Below are 27,545 nucleotides of genomic sequence, written 5' to 3' on the forward strand. Positions count from 1 at the left end.
CTGTAAATCAAGTAAGTTGAATAGGAATCTGGACTCTCTACCAAGGTTCCTGCTGGGGGAGACATAAACAAAAGGGAACTGGCTGCCCCCATCTACTCCTGTAGACCCTCGCTGAATACCACTGCCATGGACTTCCTTCTCCAGAGATGGGCTTTGCCTGGTGAGAAGGCAATGTCATCCCTTCTCCAGGCCTGGCTAAATGATTGGGAAGCTGGTTCTTCCAGGTTCATAAAGATGGTCTTCCAGTAAACTGGACAGGATAACCCTGCCAAGTCGATGGAAGTAGACTGTAGTCCATAAGTAGAGCACTTGCCTAGCATGCATAAGGCTCTGAGTTCAAACCAGAACGCCATCTAAAGTGAGGTGTGGTGGTTTGTGCCTGTAATTCTAGCACTCAGGAAGTTAGAGGTCAGGATCATTGGGTATGAAACAAGTTAGAGGCTACATGAGATCCTCTCTCAAAAGAAAAAAATCTGAGCCCATGCTTTGACTTGGCCTTTACTCTGCTGACGACAGTCAGGGTCCTACAGAGCTTTGGGGCACAGGAATTGAGGCAGGGGAGGGCCCTGTCATCAAAATCCTTCTTCTGAGATAGAGATGAGAGAAGATGAAGTCTGTCATGGGTCTGTCATCCCATAACGGCATCTTGGGGCAGCCAGCACAACATTGGAGACTGGGAGGGGCAATCACTGCAGAGCCCCCAACCCAGGGGCTTGTCAGAACATTGCTGCCTGAGCCCCTGCTCAGTCTTACAGATCTTACTCCCCGAGAGTAGGGCCTGGTACATACTTATATCTAAGTGGGTTCTGTGAGTTGGTATCTGTTCTGCCTCTAACACTCCCAGAACCCACTACAGGGTGTTTTCTGAAGGATTTACACCCCAGGCCTGCAGAGGCTCTTCCCACTGCTGAGGGACCTGCCTATGTCCTGAAATGGCATAACAGTATTGCAGTAGGTTCAGGGCTCCCTTAGCCCTCTCATACTTCTGGTCCCCACAACTTCCTCCTAAGCCTGCTTCCCACAGTCACATGCTTCCAGGTTGCCCCTGCCTTGTGTCTAGACTTCCCTCCCATCCATCCCATGAAGTGTCTCCACACAGCCTTCCAAACCTCAAGTCACACCTCCCCTCTTTCCTCCAGCTCCGGGTCCAGCCTCCACCTAACCTGTCCTGAGTCTTGGCTCTTGTGGTCTGACCTAGTGTCAGGGTTTCCTGGAAGACAAGAAATACTTCTAGCTTGTTTGCAAGTCTTCTTGAGACCCCAGCCTGGCTCCAGCACATCCCAGAAAAGTCAGCATTTGCGGTGGTTCAGGGTCCAACTCACCTCCCCCCAACCCCAGCCTCATTGGGTGGCTTCCCTTTCACTTCAGCTGCACAGTCTCCTTAGTCATGTGTGGTCCATCACAGGGCTGTGCTGAGGACTGAGAGCATCCAAGTAAAAAAGATGGGACATGTGTGGCCTTGGTCAGTCCCCAGTAAGTGACAGCCATTGCTGTCGCAAATTGGTGGAGTGACTGGTCATGTGTGCACGTCTTTAATCCCAGCCACATGCTTGCCGAGATTGACTTCATGCAAGAGTGGCAATATCTACTGCATGTGTCCTGAGTGGGGACTTGCTGCCCTCCTGACTTCAAGGAGTGCATGGATCTAGGGACATTTGCTTAGGCCTATTGGTGGGGTACATAGAAGGTGTTGTGGGAGCCTGGGACCTAACCAAGAATGTATAAAGTACAGGAGAAGACAAAGATGAGGCTAAAAAAGGACTGAGAGTTAAAAGGTGGGGAGCTTCTCAGACCCCCACTCATTATTTGCTGATGCCCAGAATTGGAAAGGCACAGAACAGAGGAATGGGGGATCCCTAGAGGACCTAAAAGTTGGGTGAGTTTTAGTTCAGGTTTCCCAAGCTGCTCTGAGTCTTGCTGTCTTCCTTGCTTCCCCAAACTGTTGTAACTAGGGCAAGTGGTGTGAAAACACACTATGAACTGTAGCGTTGCATGCTCTTGTGAGGTAAAAACACAGTTCTAATTTGAGAGTTCAGAAGCTCTCTTGAGATCAACTGGAATTGCCCAGATTAACCATGACACACGCCTGGAACCCACTCATGTTCTGCCACCTGGTGGTGAGAATCTTCAATGGCAGCCTAGGCAAGCTCTCAAGTCCCTCTGCACTGCCCAGGTGCTGGGGCTATGAATGCAGACAGGAGACAATATTTGTGTGTTCTCATGCTCTTGTGAACCTTGGCCTGTACTCTCACTGTGGAGGTTCTCGTGACAATCTATACCCGCCCCCTAACTCTTGTTAAGATTACCCCAAATGCTGAAAGAAAGCAGACTTCATCCTTGGTCCTAAGGTTGCAAGCATGTGGTCTTAAGCATGTGAACCAAGTTATCCCAATCCATCTGAAGACGGACCAGGACTTTCATTTTGCAGCAGGGGAGACTTGAAACAAAAACATCTCCGAGAGTTCTGTGCCTTGGCCAGTCCAAGAAGACAAGGAGTCACATAAATTCATAGCTATTTATTGCACTGAAAACACTAAGAATAAAACAGACACCTCTTCTCCCCTCCCCCACCCTGACAACCCCACCCCCACCCCCAGTAGCAGAAAGTTTGAGCAGTGGTCATTCAAGTCACAGCCACATATTAAAAAAAAAAGAAAGAAAGAAAGAGAGAGAGAGGGGAAGAAAGAACTGAAACAAAACCCTAAACAGATAGTAACAAAGAAACCAGCACTGGAGCCTAGCGAACATATTCCCCCAAGGGTCTCCAGGGGGGCCAGGAAGTCATGGGGCAGGATTTGAGCTATGACACATAAGGCTGGAGATGCTTTTCCTATAACCCTAACCAGAGCCAACCAGAGCCTGAGTTTTAATTTGGCCTTCCTTCCTTCCTTCCTTCCTTCCTTCCTTCCTTCCTTCCTTCCTTTCTTCCTTTCTTTCTTTCTTCCCCTCTCTCTTTTCTCTCTCTTTCTCTATCTTTCTTTCCTTTTCTTTTTGTCTAGAGGGTATTTTGGAGGAGCACGGAGCTTGTCTGGTGAGGGTAGGCTCTGGGCAGTTTTTGTTTTTGTTTTGTTTCTGCCAGTTCCCCTGCCTGCCATCTTGGGGTCATTGTAGTGCCCCAAGGTCTACACCGGTTGGCTGTCCACCCACAGGAGCGGCCTCTGCAGAGCGGGCCATCTCAGACTGGGGTAGGGATCTGCCTCCACTTCTCCCACATGTGAGAAGCACATAGTGGACAGGGGGCATGTTAGCCAACGGAAGGCAGGGCATCTTCTGGTTGGGGAAACTAAGACCCCACAAGGGGCAAGGACTCACCCAAAGCAGGTCTAATCAGAGCCTGCAATCAAAGCCTACCAAAGTCCCCCAACACTTCTTTCCCCTGCAGTCCATTGCTGGTAAGCAACAGACAGGCACCAAGGAGGAAGATGAGGGCCAGGCAGGGAAAAGGGTAGTGACTGGCCAGGCCTGGCACGTAAGGTGGCCAGCTAGTGACAAATCCAGCAGGCTCTCAGAACTGGGGTGGGCTTCATGGTGCCATCTTGTTTGACCCTCCATCATTCTGGAGGCGAAATTGAGGCAAAACTGAGGCTTGAATAAGGGATTGGATGTTGCTTGGTAATTGCAGCAATCCTTGGTAAAGGCCACACCCTCCTTTACCTTTGGCTAGGGATGGGTGGGTCCAATGGGTTCACTGGGCCTTATGGAGAAGCCTGGTTCTGAGGCAGGGCCGAGGCCCATCCCTGGGCCTGGGGCAGCAATGTCTCTACCAAGGGCAGAGGACTACAATGGGGTGGCTTAGACAACAGAGCCACTCTCCTGCCCTGTGCTTGTCCCCTGGGCAGCAGGACTTGAGAGAAGAGCCTAACACATAGCTCTACGTGGGGGAAAGGTGAATACCAGAAAGTTCTGGATTAAACATCCCTTCCACTTCTGCTCCAATCAACCCTCAGAGAAGCTGAGAGAATCAATGCTGTCTCCAAACCCCTGGACATGGCTCTTCCTCCCCTAGAATCCTCCAGAGGGGACAGTGTCTCATGCTGGCAAACTATGGCCACATAGAGACCAAAAGCACAGAGAGGCAGCAACGTAATTCCAAGTTGGACACTTGAGAATACAACCTCGAATGTCATTATTATTATTTTGTCCAAAACATGTCATTTGATTTTGCTGAGTGTTTTTCTTCTTTTTTGTTTTTTTTTTTTTCAACATACTTACTGCATATAAAGTCATGCAAAGAAAACGGTGCAGACAGGAGATCCCCGTGGATGAGACACAGCATTCCATATCAGAGCCAAGAAGAGGGAGAGAGAGAGAGAAAGAGAAAGGGAGGGAGAGAGGCGAGGCGAGGGAAGGAGGGCAGGAAGGCAGGCAGGCAAGTGCATTAGAGCGCACGCCAGCCTTGTTCAGCATGAAGTAGGAAAATAAGTTTCTGGTAGTCTGTTTTGTCCAAGTTAAGAGAAACAATGAGGATACGTGCTCAGGAGGTAGTGGGGGTGGGGGTGGGGTAGGGGGATGGCACAAAGATATGGGGAAAGAATTCCTGGGAAGCACGGTAGAGAGGACTCCAGCTTCGGGGATGCCAAGTCTGAATCTTCCCATCCTGGTGGCCTCCCCAGCCCTGACTCACTCACTGTAAGTTAGTCATGCTATCCCTGGATGAAATCCTGTCAGCTGGCCATGGGGACCAGAATGGAAGGAAGCTGTGTTGGGGGGGGGGGGCTGAGGCCACCTCAGAAAGGAATCCCCCCCAAGAAAAAATCAGGAACAGAGTAAAAATTTCCCCTCACCCCTCTTCCCACCCATTTCCCAACCTGATCCAACTCTTCTTGAGGTCTAGTTATACATAAATACCCGTTAACGCAAAATCCATTTACGAAATACACAGAAGTTTGGCTGTAAAAAGGCATGCGTCCAAGTAGAAGTGATACCTAAATGTTGCTTGCTTTGCCCCTGAAACACCATCAGCTCTCTCCTCACACAGAAGAAGCTGGAATTCTCCAAGGACGTTGGAGGATGGAAGGGGGCAGGTTAACACTGGAGGCAAACTTCACAGAAGGACTGGGACAGTCAGTGGGGTGCCTGAAGGGGAGAGCCCACCCCCTCCCCCATAGTGGACAGTCTGGTCAACATAGGGCCAGCATAGGAGGGGAGCAGATGAGAGCAGCAGTTCGAGGCAGGGGCCCCTGGCATTGGCTCCTCTCTTACTCTCTCCCATAAGGAGTTGGCTTGGAGATTGAGGAGCTCATCTGTGCTTCCCTGGGGACCCCGGAAGAGGAGGGATGGAAGAGAGGGGCACACTTGCCCTCCTCTTCCTCACTTCCTGGTAAACACACAGCTGGGGCCTCCTCACCTACAGCCAAATCTAGGCCAGGCCAACAACAGTGGCTGGGGGGTGGGGGTTCCTGGGGCCAGCATCCTGGGTACCCAAGCCTGAAGCAGATCCCCACTGGCAGGAAGAAAGTGACAGTGAGAGATGGATCTGGAAAGAGCTGGCCATTTGCTTTGATGTTGTGATGGCTTTTGTGAAGGAGCGGATTTTCGTGATGCAGGTACAGAGATGACAATGATAGGGTGATGCGACAGGGAGAATTCCAACAAAATCCAAGAGAGAACCAGCAGCCACATTCCACGGACAAAGAGTGGATCTCTGCGATGCGACAACGCAGGGATCCCAGCCTGGTCCTTCAACTGTAAGACACAGTAAGCCCACCACCTTAGACATGGTCAATGCTGCCTCCCAGGGTTCCCACCCAGCTTTCCCCCAGGAGCTGCAGGAACTAAAATCTCCTCGCTGGAGTCTTGTCAGCCTCTCTGTAGCTATTCAGAGGCAGAAGGCAACAGCCTGCTCCCCTAGACATACCCCACTGCCGCCACCCCTACCCCACACCAGGTCAACACCCTTAATTCCCCCTAGAGGTGCAAAAAGAAATGATTCTTACTGGGGCAGGACGGAGGGTGCCCCAGATCTGTGGAAGTGGACAATCTGCCATTTGCCATCCCTGCGGTGCCAGACACGGGTCTCCTCTGACTGGGCCGTGCGGGGGATGCCACCTGCATCCAGGTACTGCGTGATGCGGATGTAGGCGATGCACGCTGACTCGTCACCCATCAGGTGGATGTGGGGGTTCAGGATGGTGGTGTGCACAGGCTTGCTGTTCCGGGACCACACTGGAGGCAGGGACGGGAGGGGCTGAGGCGAGGCAACCCAGGGGACTTCCTGCCTTATTGCATTGCTCTCAGCTTCCAGCTTCCCTTTCAAGGGAGACATCTCTGCCTGACTCTATGCAGTAGGGGAATCTCTGGGATAGGGATCAACTACCTGAGAGTCAAGGCAGAACTGCTACGCAACTTAGGCAACAGGATACCACATCCCAGGTAAGGTACAATGCACTTCAGTCATGCCAAATCGCTCAAATATGGGGAGAGTGGGATTTTAGAATTAGTGTCTTGTATATACAAAAACATGAAGCCCAGACAATTTACTGAGCCAGATAAGGTTGATTTTTTTTTTCTCGATCACAGATAGGTACCTAGACCAGGCCAGCACTTAAATGATAGAGGTTGAGTTGGGTATAAGATGCTAGATGGCAGCCAAGCCTCTACCTCTGGATGGGGAGACAGTAGGGAGTGACAGAGACTGTGGTGAATAGAACAACTTGTGCCATCTCGAGGGCAGCCTGCCCACAGCTCCTTTGGGTACCATGTGTTTCCCATGTTGTTGCTCAAGAGAATCTGAAGATCTCTCTGGATTTTCATATTTAAAAAACCTTCACTTTTAGCCACTATTATGTTATTCATATGTAACACAGCTACATGAAATGTCTGTAGTCTATATGAACCCCACCCTGTTTATCAACTCTATTGCCATCTGTTGAATTATAGACACAGGGGAAATGGAACCTTCAATTTAGGGGGGGGGTGTATTGGTCATCATGGAGTGAGGTCATAGCTCTTTCTAGGGTTAGGGGGACACCAGAAGATCTTGTTGTCATGACAACTAAACAGAGTGCCTGGAAGTGGTTCCCACCTCCATCTTCAACATCTAGAAACTCTCAAGTTGTTCAAAATGTAAAACAAAAGCACAGAAACACAGTGACTCAGGGGCAGACAGAGGCCATCAGGTTCTCACTCTGACAAGAGCCCTGTGTCCTCCCCTAGTGTAGCCCAAATATTGGTTCCAACCATATGAACAGCTAGTCTCAAATGTGGAGTCTCAAACGCTACCCACAACGCCACAGTTAGAGACCCCGTAACACCAGCACTTCTCCCCATTGCCGTACTCTGATTCTGTTACCCAACAAAATTTGTAAACTACATATCCCCTGAAAACTGTAAGCTGTCTTTTTTCCCCCTAGACTAAAAAAAGAAAAAAAGCATCCTTTAGCATAGTAGTCATTGTGTGCTTGGGCCCTCAATAAGCACGTCTCATACAAACAGAATAACAGACTCAGAATTTTGAGCTCTCAGGCACAGAAAATGTAAGCTTTTAGAATAAACTTAGAGCAGTGGTTCTCAACCTGTAGGTTGTGATCCCTTTTCGTCAAATGACCCTTTCACAGGGGTCGCCTAAGACCATCAGAAAACACAGATATTTACATTTATGATTCATAACAGTAACAAAATTACAGTTATGAAGTAGCAATGAAGATAATTTTATGGTTGGGGTCACCACAGCATGAAGAACTTTATTAAAGGGTCGCAGCATTAGGAAGGTTGAGAACCGCTGCCTTAGAGGCTAAAGGTCACCAAGTTTCCCTTTTCCAAAGTGCATGAGACTTCCCTAAATGTCCCTGAATATAATGCATGAGGCTGGAGGCAATGTGTCCCTTACTGTGTGTAGAAAACGAATCCAAAACCACTATCTGACTTAGTCCAAGCTGTCAATTTTTGGGGAAAAAAAATACAGAAGACAAGTTCACAGTGGGTGGATTAGGACAGCCCAGGTCCATTCCAGAAGAGACAAACAGGTTAGCATTGGTAGTGGCGGGGGACAAGCTTTGCCCCTGTTGATGGTGGCTGGGATCCCAGGGACTCTAACATGATACGGTGTTACTTGACCAGATTAGCGGCTTCCAGGACATCATTCTTATGGACAAGGTGCTGAGCAGGAAAGGGCAGGCTGTGGGAGGAAGCTCTACAGGGTGAGAGGCTGTACTGAGTCACACCCTGTGAGTCTTCCTTAGAAGTAACCAGAAGGTTAAGCATAGGGTCTAGGAGCCAGTGCTGAGATAGCGCCTGCTGCATGAGCAGACCAGAAACATGGACTGCTTTCTGTATTTGGACGCCTTGGCGGTGGGTGGTCTCTGCACCCGAGGAGCTGAGCCTTTACTTGATCTCTGCCCAGCTCTGTGGAGACTAGAGGACTGCAGCTTGGAAACAGCGCCCCCAGAGGACAAAGGTATAGTGACAGCCACGGTGGTCCTCAGAACTGCACGCGGGATGAGAGTGAGGGCCTAAGGTCCAGCTTCCTCTCTTACTAGAATTCAGTCTCCATCACTAAGCGCAGAGGATCCCATCTAATTCTTTAAGAAAATGTAGCTAGTTTCTTCCTTTCCTGTCTTTCTTTCTTTCTTTCTTTCTTTCTTTCTTTCTTTCTTTCTTTCTTTTTAAGAGAGAATGCCTGTTGCTATGCTGACAGAATGGACCCTGTCAACACCAGGCTGAGACAGAGCTAAGTCTGCAGCTTGCTTTGGGGATTCTTTTGGACAGGTCACTCTCCTCTCTTGGCCACAGTGGAAATGTCTTTCTGAATGATAGAATTGCGCTTCACCTTGAGTCATCACAGTACCACCTGCGCTTTGTTTGTTAAACCGTATGTGAGCACCATCTGTGCTTATTTCATGAAACAATTTTCCTGGTTAGTTTCATAATGTTTATTTATTTTTAAGGTTTTATTTTTATGTGTCTCTGTGCTGTTGGGAGGGGGTGGTATGTACACCAGAGTGCAGTGGCCTGTGGAAGCCAGAAGAGGGGGTTAGATCTTCTGGAGCTGGAATTACAGGCAGTTATGACATGACATGAGTGCTGGGAACTGAACCCAGGTCCTCTGCAAGAGCAGTATACACTCCTAATCTCTGGGCCATCTCTCCAGCCCTAATGTGGTTATTTTAACTAAAACTTGCCAGCACTATCGTCAGTGGACAATGGGCCATACAAAGAAAACAAGGAACAGAAAATCCAGTGAGGAGAAAATAGGTCATTCTTGCATGCAAGGCATCTGAGCCCTTGGTGCCCTTTGAAAAAGGAGGGAAATTGGGAACTGTCAGAGGTGAACTGAGTCTTTCTCTGCCTGAGAACTCCATGAGAATTAGCTAGGAAGGGCTTTCTTGCTATTTGATTCAATGTTATATATGTTGTGCCTAGAAAGACCAGAAAGCATGTGTGTGATTTGTACCTGTCATTTGGGGGTAGGCTCACTATACCACCCCTGAGGTCCATCCTCCATATCCTAACCTTGGCTTGGTCCCTGTCTGACCCCTGGCCTGGGTAAGACACAGACAAGCGGGAAGCTTACTGGCTCAGGCTCAGGTTCAGCACCCTGCCCACCCTTGTTGCAAGCTTCTGAGACCTCTCCTGCAGAGGAGAGGCCCAGGAAGGACAGACATGCAGGACAGAGACCTGGACACACAGGCAGGGCACAGCAGTGTGAAATCCCTGGCCCTCCCTATCTACAAGGTCATATGCATCATAACCCAGGAGCCATCGGGTCACCAATTAGGCACCTGGGATGGCCCCAAACATCCAGATGACTGTGACTTGTGGTGCGAGTTAGTGAAGGCTCCCTGTTTATCAATGGGAACAAACTCTCCCAGGGTAGAAGGCAGGGGGGGGCTAGGGAAGCTTATCATATGTGTCCTTGGCCTTGGGGACCCACCCCAGCCTCACCCCATCCTTAGCCACAGGAAGGACAGCTGGCAGTCCACCTGGCAATCAATGGAGAGGGAATCAAGAAGGTACCAACCCCTGTCCTCATGGGATCTTCCTCTTCACTGGCTCCTGAGCTGCCCCTGAGGCCCTGCCCGTCACCCTGCTGTGCCATCCAGCAGGACATGGAAGGAGGTCAGACAACAGGCACCCCAGAGAGAAGGGATTGCTCACGGTTTTCAAAATAGAATCGATGAAAGTCCAGGCCCTCAACCAGGTTCCCCAGGGCCTCGGGTTCAAAAGCTGTCATTCCGGGGTCACACATCTTCCTGGAGGAAGGAAGCCAGAGGTAAGAGGGGCCTGAGAAGATGACTTCTCCTTGCACCCTTGGAGGGTGAGCCAGTAAATGGGAATGCCCACACCTTCCTCGAAGGACCAACAAAGGAGGAGTTTGCACACCGTCAAGTATGGAGCAGGACTGGGGTAAGGGGCATGCCGGTTACATCCAAGAAGTCCAAGTTCAGGCCCTGGTTTTGCTACTTACTGATGACAAGGTCACCAGCATGTATGTCCCTCTGGGAGTGAAGAGTACCAGGAGGGGGTGAAGCAGTCATGCTGAACAGCCTGCTCCTTATTCTCCACACTGTACCCTCTCCCCGGCAGTGACCCAAGGGGCTTTTCCTAACTTTTTTCTTGGGGTGTAGGAGTGAGATGCCTTTTCCTTTCCATCAAGGGAACTCAGCTCCCCAAGTCAGTGTGTACCTGGAGGAGGTGTGTTGTACTAATTTGGACAAAACCACCCTATGGCTGGAGCACCCTGATGGTTGCCTCGGCTGTAAATGAGGAAAAGAGCCCTAAAGAAGCTGATGTCCATGGGGCTGGAGAGATGACTCAGCAGTTAAGAGCACTGGTAGTTCTTCCAGAGGACCTCAGTTCGATGGTGGCTCACAACCATCTGCAACTCCAGCCCTTTTCTGGCCTCTACAGGTACCAGGCATGTATGTGGTATATAGACATACGTGTAGGCCTCATACACACAAAATAATACATTTTAAGAAAGTGATATCAAAGGGAATGCAGAGGATATGGCTTGGGAGACCTTGGGCAAAAGGGAGGTTGTATGTTTTCGGCTGACTGCCCCCTTCCAGGCATCAGTCTTCTGGAGTGACTGCTAGGCAGAGAAAGATGCAAATGAGGATCCATTTACATACCTGGAGGGCCTTTTGAGGTACAACATAAACCCCTGTGACCATAGCAAAGAAGCCAGAGACAGGAAATGCCCCTGCACAGGCTTAAGCTTCCGGTCCACACTAGAACTGGAAATCTCAGAAGAGGACAGCAGGCCCGGCCTTGCCTGAGATGGACAAAGCCTTTGAAGTCCACCCCTGCTTCAGGGCTTCATGAAGGGTTGTCTGGGCTCTTTGCATCCGTGAAGGACTCGAAGCTTATCTGCTCTAAGTGTGTCATAAATATGGAGAAACTGAGGCTCAGGGAGTTGAGGGAGCTAGTTCTGGAGCATGCCAGGCTACATTCCAGGGCACCACAGGCCCCAAGGCCATGGGAAGTTTCAGAGCTTAGAGCAGGCTGAAAATGCCATGCTAGCCTGTAACATTATAGAGGGGGAAAGTTTCCCCATGACACCCAGAGAGGTCACCTCACAAGCTTTTTGTTCCCTGGCTGTGGTTTTTCAGAGTTACTGACCTGATATATCCTGACTAAGCTTCTTTAGGGCTACTCAAAAGACTAGTGACAGAGTCTGCTTCCATGCTTTAATGGTGTGGGATTGCCAGGTCCAGACAGTCCCTATCAGCCTTGGTCAAAATGCCAAGGTCTACATCTGAAACATCCATTCTCTCCTGGCCAGGCAGCGTGATGACCACTAGGGGGTGCTGAAGCCCAGTTTATGCACACAGCCTCCCCGCTATGGGCTGGAGCAGGTGAGTGAGCAGAGGATATTCTGTTTAAGACTGTGTGCCTTATCCCCAGAAAGTTTAAGGCTTACTTTGCTAACTCTTGCTCACTGATGGGTCCCTGCCTGTTCCTGCTCAGCTAAGGTCAAAGACCTGTGACCATCCAGACAAAGGACTCAGACCCACTGGGCAGGATGGAGAAAGGCCTGTCTCCATTCCCTCCTTCCTGTGCGAGGGCACAGACCACCCATCTTTGGGGGTGGGGTCAAAGCAGCTTTATTGGAGCTCCTCCCCTGATCAGGCTGTCAGGGAAAGGAACAGGTAAGTGTATGAGCACCTGGCTGAGTGCAGAACAGAACAGATGGGGGCTCCATCTCATTTGCAGCACATGCAGAGTGAGTAGGCTCCATCACCCACGGTTAGCACCCCTGAACCCAATCCAGGCAGAGCATGCAGAATGAGCCTGGCTAACTCACGTGTAGGATTCAAAATCTCCATTGCTTATGGCTTCAATCAGCTGTTCTGTCACTTTTATAATTTCCTGTTTGCGCACTGTAAGGTAGGAGGGGACACAATAACAACAGTGATAGTCACGAAGGAGCAAGTACCAGCTTCCGAGTCCCCAGCACATGCCAGGCAGGCTCTGAGGCGACCTGACTCTGTGTATAGATGATCTCACCCATCCTTTTGTTGTTCCTGGGGGAGAGAGATCGTTTAGCCCCATTTCACACAAGAGGCTGAGACTCAAAGTGGGGGAAATGTAGTTCCATGAGCTACAGAAAGAAGGCAGAGAGGCATTGCCTCAACTGGCAGCCCTGACCTCCAAACACCACCGTGGGCGTCCAGATTCTAGTCTTGTCTGAAGCCAGTTTTTAACTCCAAAATAGCCATCTTGATTTGCCATGTGAATCAAAGCAATGAATGCTACATGTTGCCTGATTACTGGATTCCACAAACCAGGGCTCCCCCACAGGCAAACGTGGGGCCACAAAGGAATGTCTCTGAAGACACTCATTTCTTATTGTCTGGGTAGTTTTCACTCAATCTGAGTGACTGTAAGATTCAGATAGAGTTGTTTTTCCCCACCTGCCAGGGTGGTGGTGGGGAACAAAAGCGGATTTTCTGGTAGAGAGTTAAATGCCAGCCCCTTTATTAGATGTGTGATGGCCTGACCCTCAGCAGTACCACCGGTGGAACGAGATTCACTCAGAGCTAGTTGGTAGCACCAAGAACTCAGGTTTCAATTCCAGACAGAACTATGTCCAAACCCCAGTTTGGGCCCTGATAGGCTGTGGTGGCTGACGGCCACAAGACTGACTGGCTTGTCAGATGGAGACAAAAGTGTCCTCCTCCCAGAGCTGGTCTGAGGGTGGGATGACGAGGTAAGCATGAACCAGTGTCCCCAAGCCCGTCCCACAGCAGGTGCTCATGGTAAGCACAGACCACACTTCAGCTTGCCTTGCCTGCTCCTCCCAGACCCCCAACAAGCAGGCAACACAGGAGATAACTGACCCTCAATAATGAAGGAATCTGCAGTGTTGTAGGCCCCAGTGGAGCCAAACAGATGGTATCTTAGTTAGTCCAGTGAAGGCCCTCTTTCCCTCCTCCAGTTCTCCCCCAAACCTGGCCACTCCACAGTGAGGCAGAGGTCACACTGCCCAGGAAGTGGGTCCAGCAGGTCTCAGCATCTCCCAGCCTCAGAACTAAGCCTGGGGGAATCTCTGGCTTGCCCTTTTTCTTGCCAGCTGCCTACACTGCCTCAGGCTCTCATCTCAGACCCAGGGGAGACAGACTCTGAGGGCATTCAGGCTGGAAGAACTCTTGCAGGCCAGAAACCTAAATTCCTTTCTGGACTACTGAGGAAACAGAGGCCCAGCGAGGGTCGAGACTCGCCCAAGGGCATGGGACATATGGTGCAGTCTGGCTCACGGCCCAGAACCTTTTCTAGGGGACCCTGGTGATTCAGCCCACATGTTCACACCCCATGTTCTCATAACACTAACCCCACACAGCTGCTTGGCATTCACTACCTATCTCTAAACTCGGTGCCAGCCAGTGGAGGTGGTAGGGCCAGGGCTTCCTTGAAATCTGGAGTTGGCATGACCCCTCCAGGCTACAGTACAGACTGAGCAAGTGAGTGAGCACAGCTGTGGCCAGGGACTTAGCCTGTAGAGTTTCAGAGCTTCACACCACAGATGAACTCTTCCCACATCTATACCTAGCATAGCCCTTGGCATGGAGTGTGTGCTTGGCAGAGGGAACAATGTTCCAGCAATGCAGCCACCACAGTGCTCTCAGCCAGCCTGCCCTGACTCTGATTGGAATCTTCCCATGCTGGGAATGTCTGTCAGATCATGAGTGTCATTCATCTTTAGGGTTGTTCTCCTTTTTTCGGGGGCCCACGGGGGCAGAAGCTGTATCCAATATACATATGTAGAGTGAATGAATGAATGAATAAATGAATGAGCAGATGGCTCCAAACCAGAGTCTGGCTGTCATCTTTGCCTTGTCTCTGGAATTGCCCAAGTCACCTCTGCACCTGCTCTTAGGGGTTTCAGAACCTGGGCTCCTGGTCAGCTATACTATCCTTTGCAAAAGCAGAGATGGATCGTGGGACAAGTAGGTTTTGCCAGCAGGGACTGCAGACTAGCTACTCCTCCATGGGAACAGAGGGGACAATGCAGAACAAACCCATGTACTCCCAACAGGCTGTGGAAGCCGAGCCCTTGCTTGTGCCCTGGGACCCTCCTGTATATCTTTCTACGAGTGTCCCCTTTGCATCCTTCCTCCTACAGACTGCTTCTTGCTGCCATCACAAGGAGTGTGGCAAAGTGGTTCAAACCCTGGGCTTTGGAGTCAAACTCTCTAGGCTTGGATTCTTGTTCTGTCACCTCATAGCTTCAAGGGACTGCCTTGGATCTCAGTTTCCCCATACAGATAATGGAGGTAACAGTAGTACCTACATTTTGGGGTTATTCTGAAAATCAGTAGAAAGAGCGTTCACATGGCAGCCCTACCTGGGAGCACCTGTGTTCCAAGCACCCAATATCAATGCCTCATTTGAGGGATAGTGTCTGAACTCAAGGATTCAGAGCTAGGCCTGGCACTCACTGACAGCTGTCATATCTGTCATCTGCAAACCAGGAAGCAGAAGCTTGTCCAAGTCCTGTCTCAAGGCTCCAGATGGGCCGCATGCTTCCTGGATGCCTGAGTCATAGGACACAGTCCTACTGGAGTTACGGGCTGCAGCAACCACCACTCTGTTAGACAAACCTGACCATGTGTACCTTGTGGGCTTGGGGACCTTCCAGGCTGAAGTTTACCTCTGAAAACTCCTACACGTAGGAGCTCCTCTTTCTGTTTCCCGGGGCCCCCAAATGAGCACACGTTCCCCAGTCTCCATCCACCACTGACCAGGCCTCTTCTCAGGATGTGGTTTCCAGATCCACTGCAAGTTTGCATCTGTCCTCAAAGCTTCTGACGCTGTCTGAACACGTCTCTGAGCGTGATACAAGGTCTCAGATGGTACGGTATTAGGTCTGGAGTCACAATGAACATTGCACTTCCATGAATTCACTGCTAGGTGGGCCTGGCAGGGCTTTGCCTTCAGATACCAGGACACCAAGCTTTCCAAAAGTCAAAGCTACTAGAGCAAGAATGTCCCTAGCTTTTTCTCTGAGACAGAAGACCTGGCTGGAGCCTGTGCTTGTGGATCTGAAGGCCACTCGGATAGGGGACCTTCCCAGGACTCCAGCAGCTCCTATTGCTTTGCAAGCAGTTTTCCAGCTGTTTATTTCATACTGCTGGCTAGTCTCTGGAATATTCCTCTACAGACAAGAAAACTGAGGCCCCATAGAGATTAAGAAAATCTCTTAGCCAGGTGGTGGTGACACATGCCTTTAATCCCAGCACTCGGGAGGCAGAGGCAGGCAGCTCTCTGAGTTTGAGGCCAGCCTGATCTACAAATTGAGTTCCAGGACAGCCAAGGCTACACAGAGAAACCTTATCTCAAGAAACCAAAACAAAAGCCAAACCAAACCAAACGAATCAAACAAACAAAAACTCTCTTAAGATGACACAACACGGACTGGAGAGATGGCTCGGAGGTTAAGAGCACTGGCTGCTCTTCCAGAGGTCCTGAGTTCAATTCCCTGCAACCACATGGTGGCCCACAACCATCCGTTACAAGATCTGCTGCCCTCTTCTGGTGTGCAGATATACATGGAAGCAGAATGTTGTATACATAATAAATAAATTTTAAAAGACTCACACAACATTCTGAGGCCCAGCTGGGGCCTGCACTCCTGAGTAATACTTCCTAGTGTTTACCCATCTTCTGGGGGAAGCTCTTTAGCTTGGAGAGAGAACAGTTTGCACTCAGAGGTAAGGGCATGGGGCGGAAGCCTGGTAGAGCATGGTACAGCTCAGAGAGCAGGGCCCTGCACAAAGCCAGAGGTGCTCTGAACACTCACGTTCCTTACTTCCCTCCAGGAATGTTGTTCTGACGAATCACATTCCCAGTTAACTGTAACACTGGGTCAGAGTCCACCAAGCTGACTACTCTTCTCACTTGGTAAGAAGCCTTAACAGGTTAAGGCCAGAAAAGAGCATGGTACTCTGGGAACTTCCTCTGAGCTGGGGGTAAGGGTGGGGGCTGGGTGTAAGGGCTTTTCTCTGCTCTCACAGGGAAACACTTTCAGAATGCCAGGCCACTGGGCCTTTTATACATGAGGAGGGGAAGCTGGGCAGGGAAGAAGTTCCCAGGTCTTCAGCTAGTAACCCTGGTGGTTACTCTTGATCCTCAAATGGACAGGATTTAGAATTACCACAGAACCCCCCCTGAGTGCGGCCCTGAAGGCATTTCCGAAAAGGTTCTCCTGAAGAGGGAAGGTTCACCCTGAATGTGAATGGCATCGTCCCATGGCCTGACTGGAAAGGAAAAATGGAGCCGAGCATGGGCAGCTGCCACTGTTTCCCAACTGCAAATCCAGCGTCCCCTCTGCCTTACACTCCCACAGCCATGACTGCCTACCACAGTGGACGTTGTCTTCAAACTACGAGCCAAAACAAACCTTCCTTAAATTGCTTTTGACAGACTATTTTGCCACAGTAACAGGAAAAATAACTAATGCCATAACACATGTGGGCCTTTCCTCCTTCTATATAAAGGGGGAGAAGCAAATTAAAATCTGAGACAAACTTCCCTGGATCCCTTAGAGGGGAGGAGGTTGTTGGCAAATGTGAGGCCTCCATGGCATAGCCCAAAGTCACCATCCAGGTGGAATAGATCACTGACTGACAGCTCCTATTTTACATTACCAGTGCACACACATTTTGTATTCCATTCCAAATATTCTGTCTGTTTAACATATAAATATTTGTCTTAAAATAGTGTCTGAATCAAATTGACAATCCAAGAAAATGTCATGGGGCTTCTTGTCACTCAGCCACAGACTCCAGTTAGAAAAAAAAAAAGAAATGAAGATTTCTTTAAACAATCACCACATGCCAAATGCTGTGCATGTACTGTACATGCAGCTGTCATTTCATCTGCACAGAAATATCAGCAGTTGGGACTATTACCATAACCTGTTTATTATTAAGGAAACTGAGACTCAGAGAGGTTAAGTAAGTTGTCAAAGGTCACCAAGCCAATGGAGTACAGAGCCAAATCACCTCCATGGTTTCTATCTGAACTAAGGCCAGGATAGAATCCAGAGGCCATTTCTTCACACTGGGGCTGAGAGTTTCCCATATGGTGACCATCTAAGAAGTGACCTATGACCTGGGGTAGGGCTGGGCATGCCCTAAGGACAGACTCAGTGGCTGAATGATGAGTGAATGAATGCTAGCAGGCAGTTCTCCAAGAGAATACATTTGCAAGGTTGTCCAGGAACCATGACAGAGAACCAATTTACTGGCTTCCCCCAACAATTTGGGGATGACCAGAAAGGGACATCGACAGACAGACTTTCTCGCAGGTCCCTGCAAGATCAGAAGGCTATCACACTGCATGAAAACTGCCTGCAAGCCCTCATTGTATCCTGTGCCCCATTTGGACGTTATAAAATGCTTGTCATATAAACACAATCTCCTTTTTTCCTCAGTGTTAGGAATCATATATATATATATATATATATATATATATATATATATATATCAGCAAAATATCTAAAACCCTAAAAAAGAAAAATTGCCTCAACTAGTACCGCTGAGATTCCTCCAGGCCAGCAACCCTTTTTCCGAGTTTCAACAACTCCTCCCCACAGGGCATCTCTGGCTCCTTCTGAAGCCTGCAGACCGCTGAGTTGGGAAATGGGAGAGTACGGGTGCAGGTGGGACTGTGGGACTTTGCTTCCCATCAAGGATCTGTGTTTCCTGGGCAGAATCTCAGCACACTGCCCCGAGGCCTCCAGTACACTGTCTGCTCGCCAGGATCCAGATGCAGACTGCCTGGGGTCAGATCCCAGCCCCACCTTAAGCCAGGTTCCCCAAACTCTCCATCCTGTATTCTTGGCTGGAGAAGAGGGTTCATGGAAGGGTAAATTGTGAGACTGTGGGAAGCCTTGGGTCAGTGGCTCTCAACCTGTGGGTCGAGACAATACTAAATGTCACGTTATTAAATATCTTGCATATCAGACATTTACCATATGATTCGTAACAATAGCAAAACTACAGTTATGAAGTAGCAATGAAAATAATTTTATGGCTGGAGGTCACCACAGCATGAGGGACTGTATTAAAGGGTCACAGCATTAGTTAGGTTGAGAACCACTGCTCTAGGTCTGCTCTTTTCACACTGTGAAATAATGTTATCATCAGAAATGTTCATGAACAAGAACTATGCAATACAGTCACGAAAGTTTTTAAAAATGCAAAACAGAAAGAGTCATGTTTTGGGGCTGGAGGGATGGACAGAAGACCCAGGTTCAGTTCCTAGAACCCACGTGGCTGCTCACAACCATCCATAACTCCATTTTCAGAGAGTTCAGTGCCCTCTTTTGGCCTCCGAAGGTACCACACAAGCACTCAGTACACTGATAAATGTAGCCAAAGTATTCTTATACATAAAATTAAAATAAATGAATCTTTTAAAGATGTCATGTTTTAAGTAGGTTTGTGATTTTGTGTTGGGACATGTTCATGGCTATCCATGCAGGCTGTAGGTTGGCCACGCACACATTGGTGCAGATGGAATCCTTGGTCTATTTAGCAAGTGTCCATGAACCGAAGACGGCTCATCTTGCTATTTCCTTTCTCAGGACTCCTGTTCACGTGGAGCTCTTTGCTCCCTTAATCATCTGATAGGGGTGCTCTACGAGCCCAGGCTTCAGCATGTAGGCCTCTGCTCATACTGCTTCTGCTGTCTCCTCATGCACTGTGACTACAGGTGTGCCACTCCAGCTGGCTGATCTGGGTGCTTCTCAGAAGCTGTGAGCTACAAAACCCTGCATCTTTAGTTTTGCTGGTCTTTGATTTTGACTTCACATGCTCCAGCTGACTGAACTTTCTGGGTTTTTTGTTTTCTATTCCTTTATTTTTATTGCTTCATGTTTTAAAAATGAAGTCAGTTTTTAAAAAACAAACTAAAATGACTTATTCCAAAAAGAAAATTTATGGTGCTCCTATGTGTCTCTGGCTTAAATATTATTATTTTTTCTCTGATAGATGGTGAAATAAATCCAGACGCTAATGTAAGTACCCCCAGTGCTGGGCACTGTCTGGGAAAGCCATGTCCCACAGATATGTCCTGTTTATCAGAAGCCAAATCCAGGCTATGGTGGTGGGAACAACCGTGAGGGGTCTGCTGGGCAGGTCACCCTACCTTTGGTGTCTTCATCCTCAATGGTGGTGTTGGCACTCTCAGAAGATTCCTGCCAAAGAGAAGAGGGAGGTGGTGAGGAGGGTCTGGCAGAGGGAGGGGTTGGGTGAGGTTGGCGACCTGGCTGCCTGGCTGCCTGGTGACTCGCTGGGCTCTGTGGCTTCTCAGGCTCTGCTGTCCAGATGCTTAGACAAATCCTACCAGACCCTTCAGCCTGAGGGGACCCAGCTAAGCAGGTGGCTGAGGCAGGGCCCCTATGAAGCAGTTCCTGCAAGGAGATCCCTGGCCTCTCAGGAGTGCTGAGAGGGGCTTCCTGGGTTCTTTCTGCTCAAGGGACAAAGAAGGGGTACAGAAGAGCAGAAAGACACCATGGGAGCCATAGAATGGGGCAGGAATACACACACTGGCAGGAAAAGAAGAAAGAGAGAGGCAGGCCCAGTGTGAGAGAGGGTGGGCTTTTCAGAGGGGAGAAAAACCGCGCAACCGAGACAGCCATGGAACCAGAAGACGAGCGGCATGGGCCACCGTGTCACCCCTGGCACTCTTGACAGAGGCAGGGCTGTGGTTCCTCTGCTGGGTGGCCTGCCCAAGCTCAAGGAGCCTCCGTGATGTCTTCTGCTTTGGCCAAACTGAGCCCCACCCTAGCAGCAAACTGCACAAACCAAGCCCTGAGATGAGCTCCTGAGCAGAAGGGGTGGGAGAAGCAAGAAGCCAAGGGCTGGACTTGGTTCAAATCCACCTTTGGACTGGAGGAAGGCCTTGGATCTGCTGTTGGCCTGCTGGTCTGGGCCGTGGAATTGGAGGTGTCAACAGAAACACGCAAACAACACACACACACAACACACACATATTGTCACACAATGCACACGTACCACGCATGCCCTGAGCACTCTCTCCCCGCCCCGGGTTCCTGTGCAGCCTGCAGGAGGGAGGCAGGAGCGAGGGAGCGAGGGTCTGAGGCCCAGCATTTACCGGAGTTTGGGAGACGGCGGACACTCACCATTAACTGAACGCTGGAACTGGACTTTCTTTTCTGGAAAAACAAGGAGAAGAGATGGGACAGGAAAAGACACCGCGTGAAAACAGCAGGGAGGTTAGGAAGGAGGATGGCCTCAGGGCCGTCCTCTGTGGTCCTTTCTGATCAGCAACATGTGGCCTGGCAAGTTCTGGGTCCTCTAACACCTATACCTGGCTCTACCGATCTAACATCCAAGTTTGAGGCCAAGCCTGCCTTCGCCTAGGGCTGTCTACCATGCCTCAACCTGAGGGGGAAGTTAGTCTTGGCTCTTAGATGCTGACTGTTCTTTATAGGAGACAGTGGGGTGCTCAGACCTAGATATGAGCCCCAGACTCTCCATGCATGTCTGTTTAAGCAGACCCCACTCCAGGCATCCTGTCACTGGGGAGACTTGCCTTTTTATTTTTGTTCCTTCTGAAACCCAAGGTCTTATGTATTCCTGGCAGGTTCTCTGTCACTGAGCCCTATACAGAAGCAGGTCCCCTCTAAGGACTTTGATTAAGTCTTGGTGGAACTGGTCATGTCCACCTTCAAGAATATTCTCAGATGACCCCGGGGGCACCTTTGCCATCCCGTTTGTGATCACAGCTTCTCAGCAGTTGTGTTATTTGGCTCCTTTATGCTGATAAACTGAGGCACAGTCAGAAGTCCAGAACCTGAGTTTGGTGGCTCTGACAGTTGGCCTAATCTAATCTGTGTGGACTGCACTATCCGTGTGCTAGCTTTGGGTTCCAGGGAAGAGGCAGGAACAATGGGCTGCTTCTCCCTCACTCAGTCCTCAGAGCCAGGCCTCTTGAAGACTTGCTCACAGAGTAATACAGATCTGAGTGATATATCCAGAGAAGACAAATGGGGGCCCTGAGACTCTCTCAGAAGTCAATAGCTATCCAAAGGGAAACACAGGTGCTGGGGACAAGGCTCTTTCTTCTGCCCAGCAGGACTCCAAACAGACTCTCCTCAAAGGTGCAGGCTATCTTAGATGCCTTCCTTCTGAGAGCCAGGAATCCCTTGCCTACGAGCCCATGAAGAAAGTAAAGGAGAGACTTAAGTTCCCTCCAGTGTAGGCCCGTGCTACAATGAGCCCTGGATATGCCTTGAGAAACTCAGGTTAGATTTAGGGCTTCCTGCTCTTATAATCCAGTAGGCATCTGTATGCTAGGGCCCGAACATGTGTCTTTTAACCAGGGCCCCCACACACTGGGTAATATACCTCACTGGACATTTCTATCTCATGTATTCACAAGGCATGAATGCCCACCTTCCTAGGTGGCTGGGTAGTGTGGCTTCATTGCAAAACACTGCAACTGCTCCTCCTCTCCTCTCCTCTCCTCTCCTCTCCTCTCCTCTCCTCTCCTCTCCTCTCCTCTCCTCTCCTCTCCTCTCCTCTCCTCTCCTCTCCTTTATGCTGGCCTCCCTCCATGGCTGCAGCTTGGCCAGACAGTGTGCAGGGAAGAGAGACAGGCCCATACAGCTCAGCTGTCAGCAGAAACCCAAGGAGACCCCCATGGGCCAGAAGGTTCCAGGTGGAACATGAAGAGGAAACACAGAGCAGAGACTGCATCAGATTTGGACGTACAGTGACAGGATGGGACATGGGGGAGAAGTCAACAACGGCACGGATGGGACACCAACAGGGCAGTGAGTGAGGTGAGGGGTGGGGGCAGTGGACTCCTCCTATGGAAACCAAGGCCTAAAGGAGAACAGGGCTGGACACTGCTTCTTGAGAACAGAGATCCTGTCTCCTAGAATGACAAATGAGGGTGACCGTCATCCTGCTTGACCAGCACTTGAGAATGGCATTGAAAGGGGGCTGTCAGCAAAAGTCAAGTTGCCTCTCTTAGAACCACAAATGGAAGCTGGTTCCAAGGTCGGCAAGGGTCACAGAACAGCAGTATAGTCAGTCTCAGCCCTGAGAAGCCCGTAAAGGCTCAAGAAGCTCCTGTCACTCAGGCCCAGCAGCCCTTCCCTTGGTGACTGAACAGGCCGCATAGCCTCTCCATCAAACTCCACATGGAACCATTTGTCTCTCAGCACACGATTGTAGAAAGAGCACAGATATCCCCCCTTGAGCTGGGTGTGTGTCTGCTTGCTGCAACTCCCAGGGGTCTCTCTGGTGAGGCCATCTCACCAACCTTTGCAAACATCTCTCTAATTTCCTGGTAAAGATGGCAGGACCAGGACCAACCCCTGGAAAGAAGGAACAGTGAGGCTCCCATCCAACCCAATGGCTTTTTGACTTGAGGACTTGAGAGCATGCCACTGTCACCTCCCCAAGCCTTGCTGCCTGCTCCACTCCATGGAAGAGTGAGGCATAGCCAGCTATTCCCCAAGTTCCAAGCCAGACCCAAATTACTCTTCCCTCCTCCGTTTCTAGGAGGTGGCTGCACTAGGGACAACCTTTGAGTTTCTCTTCATCCACATCTAGGCCACCCTAAGAAGTCACTTAGGGTGTGTCCTACCCTGAAGGAAGCAGGGACATTTTGTCCAGCTGTGCTTGCTGGAAAGCAGCTCACACTCTAAGTGCTTCTTAGTCTTGGCCATTCCTACCTTCTGCCTCTTCGAGAGAGCAGCTGGATCCAAAGTGTCAGCCCTAACCCAGGCCCAACGTGAGCCTCTCCTGACCCCAAACCCAGTGGCTCTTCAACCATCTGCCAGGACCAATCCAAGAGCCAGCCAGACCAGGGCACCTCAACTCAGCAGCTATCTGCACATGGTGGGTGGAGAGGGTCCCCAGCCACTTTAGACCTGCAGTCTCCTTTAGTACATCCCTCTAGCACCCTGTTTCAGGTTGGGAGCCAAAGTTGGCTTAAGGACACTCAGACAGCAGACCAGAGTCTACCACAACATGTATGTTAATTCTATGACAAGTGTGTGTTAACTTTTCATCTGAGGTGTTCAAGTGTTTTCTTGAGCATGATTTGTTTTCAAGAGAAAGCGAAGTCTGGCACACAAAACAGGAAAGGTATTCCTGATTCAACAGCTTCCCGTGCACATGAGCACCATTTACACTCTCAGCATTTGTTAGCCCTTGCCTCACAGCCAGCTAAGTAGGAGGAAGGGAAGGAAGCACAGTCCCAGGACTTGAACCATCCAAGCTCCCACTGTCAGTAAACCACTCTATTCTTTGACCCGCTGTGATGACTTTACATTGAAGTTGTTGATTTTGTGGGAATCCCAGGACTTTAAAAACTGGGTCTCCTCCTATCTAGTCCTCCTCAACTCCATCTGCTGCCAGAGGAACCTCCCCAGAGTATTTGGGTCCAAAGAATTCATTTTGAAAAGCATTGATTTTTGTCTAATAATCCAACAACTGTGTATATTCTTAATGACATGGCCATATTCTGAGAAATGTGTCATGAGAAATTATGTCACTATGAAGGTATCATACAGTGACCTTAGGGCATATGATATCTCTAGTGCTCCAAGGCTCCAAAACCACACAGCATGTTTCTATACTGAATCCAGTATTCATCTGTAATACATGGTAAGTACTGTGCACCTAAACAAATCCAAGCATATCTAAGTATGAGAAGGGCCTGGCATAGTGGTGGATACCTGTAATTTCAGCCCCCTGGAGGCTAGGCCAAAAAGATAGAGTTTGAGGCTGGCTTGGGCTGTATGGTGAGATCCTATATCAAAAAAGGAAAGGGCGGGCAGTGGTGGCACACGCCTTTAATCCCAGCACTCGGGAGGCAGAGACAGGTGGATCTCTGTGAGTTGAAGATCAGCCTGGTCTACAAGAGCTAGTTCCAGGACAGGCTCCAAAGCCACAGAGAAACCCTGTCTTGAAGAACCAAAAAAAAAAGGAAAAGGAAGGGAAGGAAAAAGTGGGGGAAGTGTGCAGTAAAACTGCTAGGCAATAGGAACTTCACTGCTACATTGTAGTCTTTGAGGATCGTCATTACATATAAAGTCTGTCCCTGACCAAGGGCCACTACACAGCATGTGGCCACAGCCCTCAAGCACACAAGATGAGAAGGGAGAATGGTTAGATTAGGGAGAAAGGTTGCACTTTGGTATGTTTTCAGAGCTGAAATCTTAGAAATTATCACCAAGTCCACATTCCACCTCAGGTGGAAAAGGCAATGGGCAAAGGGGAAGACCAATTCTGGCTTCATACCCAGCCCAGATTCTCCCCATGCAGTCCCAGGCAGTCCATAGCCATTCTAACAGAAGCTGTGCAGCCGCCAGCACACACTGAATGGCCTGGGTGGTCATTCAGGACCTCACACCTTCTAATGTCCCGGGTTAGTGGATGCAGAGTCCAGAATAAGGCAGTCTCCAGAAATGAGACCCTGTGAGGCAGTCAGGTAGCAGGGGTGGGAGGCTGCAGAGAGCAAAGGGACTAGGCCCCAGACATCAGAGAAGAGACAGGAAAGAGGGGCCAGAAGGGCATGGAGAGAGGTAGCTTGGGCATCAGGGGCGGGCACAGGGACAGGCATTGGTGGAGAAGAGGGCCTTCTGGATCCCAAAGCCCGGTGAAATAACTGCCCATTCTCCATGGGTTACAGGCTATACTAGTGTAGGCGCAGGCCGGTCCATCCAGTCCCTCACACTTGGGCAGGATGAGTTTACCTTAATGACCATTTCTGTCCCTTTTGTACCCTCTTGTTACAGTTTTCCAGCCCCGTAGAGCCCCAGAAGCGTCATCAAGATCTGCCCCTTTACTATGCTCTGGGCAACCCAGGCCGCCTGCCGTCTCCAATCTGCTCCCAGCAACCATGGTGAGAGGTGGGCACTGGAGCACAAACTGCGTGATCTGGGAGAGCATGGCCCTGGATCTGACATGTCACCATTAGTGAGGCCGGGGCTTGCCCAAGGCCTGACAAGCAGGTCTCTGCCAGAGACAGGCCTGCAGGCTCCTGGGGACTTACCTTCACACCATCGTTCTTCTTGTTCCCTCCACTCTTCCCTCCTGTGGAGGAGAGAAAGTACAGCGTTAGCAACACCAGGCAGGGCACCAAGGCCCACAGGGTGAGGAAGAGCAGCATTTGCGCGCAGCAGAGCAGCCGAGAGCAGTGGAGGGTAGTCTGTCTGAGAACAGAGCTGGCTTGGCCACCACGGAGAGGCTTCCTCTTTCTCCTCCTCCTCCTCCTTCTCCTTCCACTTGTCTTCCACCTTCCACCCCCTCTTCAACAGCCCAGCAGAGTGGGCCTGCGATTCTCGGGGATAGCCCTGTGACTTTGGGGCTTGGAGAGGTGTCCAACGTGTCCCGGGACTATAGGGTTGCTGTTTGAGCCTGGGGATTCCCTCTGGATCCCTGTCATCAATGCTGTTGGTGGCCAACTCAGAGGCCTGCAGCCGGATTGAGGGCTGGAAGCTCCCTGCTTTGGCCCCCACCTGCCCTGGCCCTCTCTAATTTTAGCCCCATGTTGCTGCTGAGGTCATGTGTCAGCCCTGCCTACTCACTCTGGACAGCTGCAGACTGCATTTTGTTGGTGACAAGAAGCAGATGTCCCCCGCTGGGGCCCACCCCTACCAGAACACTCATTCCAGGCCTTTCTTCTCAGCAGCACAGGCCTAAATTCAACCTCTGGAATCCTACTCTAGGGCTTGCTGAATCCTGGTGGTAGACAAAAAAAAAAAAAAAAAAAAAAAACAACCAGCCACTGGTCTCACGGAAGCTGAGACCATGAATTTCCCTTTCCCTCTCTCATTTCCTTACTGGAGCCCTGGCAGTCAGTGGGCATGAACCAGAAGGTAGCATGAATGCCCAGCCTTGTCCCTTGTCCTGACTGTTATGTGGCCACCTCAGACCTTTCAAAAATGCTTTAAATGAGACACAGCCCTATGAAGCGCTTAGCACAGCATTCAGGATATATATAGTCGTCTCTTGATGACATTTATGATTCGTCCTTCTCTAGGAAGCCCCAAGAAGGTGAACTGGGGATGAGGGTGGGAGCGTTAAGGGTACAGGACACCAATGCCTCAAGGGCTCTGAGTGATGAGTTCATGAATGCCCCAGTTCTCATTCCCTCTATAATTTTACCTGTGACCTCTCAAAACTCCCTGGGGTAGAGGTCATTTCTGCATGCCAAGCCTGAAAGGACTGGTGTCTGTCTCTCCAGGCTGTGCAAGTGGGACTGCACAGCAGGGGAAAGTGTTCACCATGGAGACTCTCCACTCCAGGCTACTGTCGTACAGGTTTGGGCCCAATGTAGCTAGACCCTTTTCCTTTCAGAATCTGCCCAATTGGCCTTGATTTACTGTGTGACCTTTCTTGTAATCTTCTTGCCTCCGTCTCCTGAATCCTGGGTTACAGCCATGTGCCACCACACACATGTGTTGCTGATTTTTGTTTGTTTTGTTTTGTTTGTCTTTCCAGACAAGGTTTCTCTGTGTAGTCCTGGCTGTTCTGGGACTTGTTCTGTAGACCAGGCTACCCTTGATTCTTAGGTACTGGAGAAGAATATTCAAGGCTTCAGCCGGGCTGTGGTGGCACACGCCTTTAATCCCAGCAGTTGGGAGGCAGAGGCCAGCCTGTTCTGCACAGAGAAACTCTGTCTCAAAAACAAACAAACAAGAACTCAAGCCTTCTTGTGTGTCAGGCAAGCACTTTACAATGTAAACTACATCCCCAGTTACCAGGCTCTCTCTCTCTCTCTCTCTCTCTCTCTCTCTCTCTCTCTCTCTCTCTCTCTCTGTGTGTGTGTGTGTGTGTGTGTGTGTGTGTGTGTGTGTGTGTGTGTAAAATCTCTTGATTTATTTTTGTGCAAAGTTGATATGTGTATGTCTGTGTGCGCACATGTGGATCCTAGAGGCTAATAATGGATACCTCCCTTGATCACATTTTCCCTTTTTCTTTTGGACAGGGTCTAGAATTTGCTATGTAGACCAGGCTGACCTCAAACTCACAGAGATCTACCTGCTTCTCTGCCTCCTGAGTGCTGGGATTAATTAAAGGTGTGTGCCTCCAGTCTCCCTTGCTTTTTGA

General features: G+C 49.9%; 1 protein-coding gene across 3 annotated transcripts in view; it reads right to left on the reverse strand.

Annotated features, from left to right (window-relative positions):
- Positions 1-5,932: 5,932 nt before the first annotated feature.
- Positions 5,933-27,545, reverse strand: part of Camk2a (calcium/calmodulin dependent protein kinase II alpha) — a 59,240-nt gene continuing 37,627 nt past the window's right edge. Inside the window, exons 13-18 of one of the 3 annotated variants that reach the window (XM_035439032.1) lie at positions 25,486-25,526; positions 20,594-20,626; positions 19,597-19,645; positions 12,248-12,323; positions 10,096-10,190; positions 5,933-6,165 (exon numbers count right to left, since the gene is read on the reverse strand). In XM_035439032.1, the coding sequence (XP_035294923.1) occupies positions 5,933-6,165; positions 10,096-10,190; positions 12,248-12,323; positions 19,597-19,645; positions 20,594-20,626; positions 25,486-25,526 (527 nt within the window). Of the gene's footprint in view, positions 6,166-10,095; positions 10,191-12,247; positions 12,324-19,596; positions 19,646-20,593; positions 20,627-25,485; positions 25,663-27,545 lie in introns of those variants that run through there. The other 2 variants (XM_027402810.2, XM_035439033.1) reach the window with 2 other exon arrangements.

Source organism: Cricetulus griseus, chromosome 2 (genome assembly GCF_003668045.3).
Source record: "Cricetulus griseus strain 17A/GY chromosome 2, alternate assembly CriGri-PICRH-1.0, whole genome shotgun sequence".
In the NCBI taxonomy this organism is placed as follows: domain Eukaryota; kingdom Metazoa; phylum Chordata; class Mammalia; order Rodentia; family Cricetidae; genus Cricetulus; species Cricetulus griseus.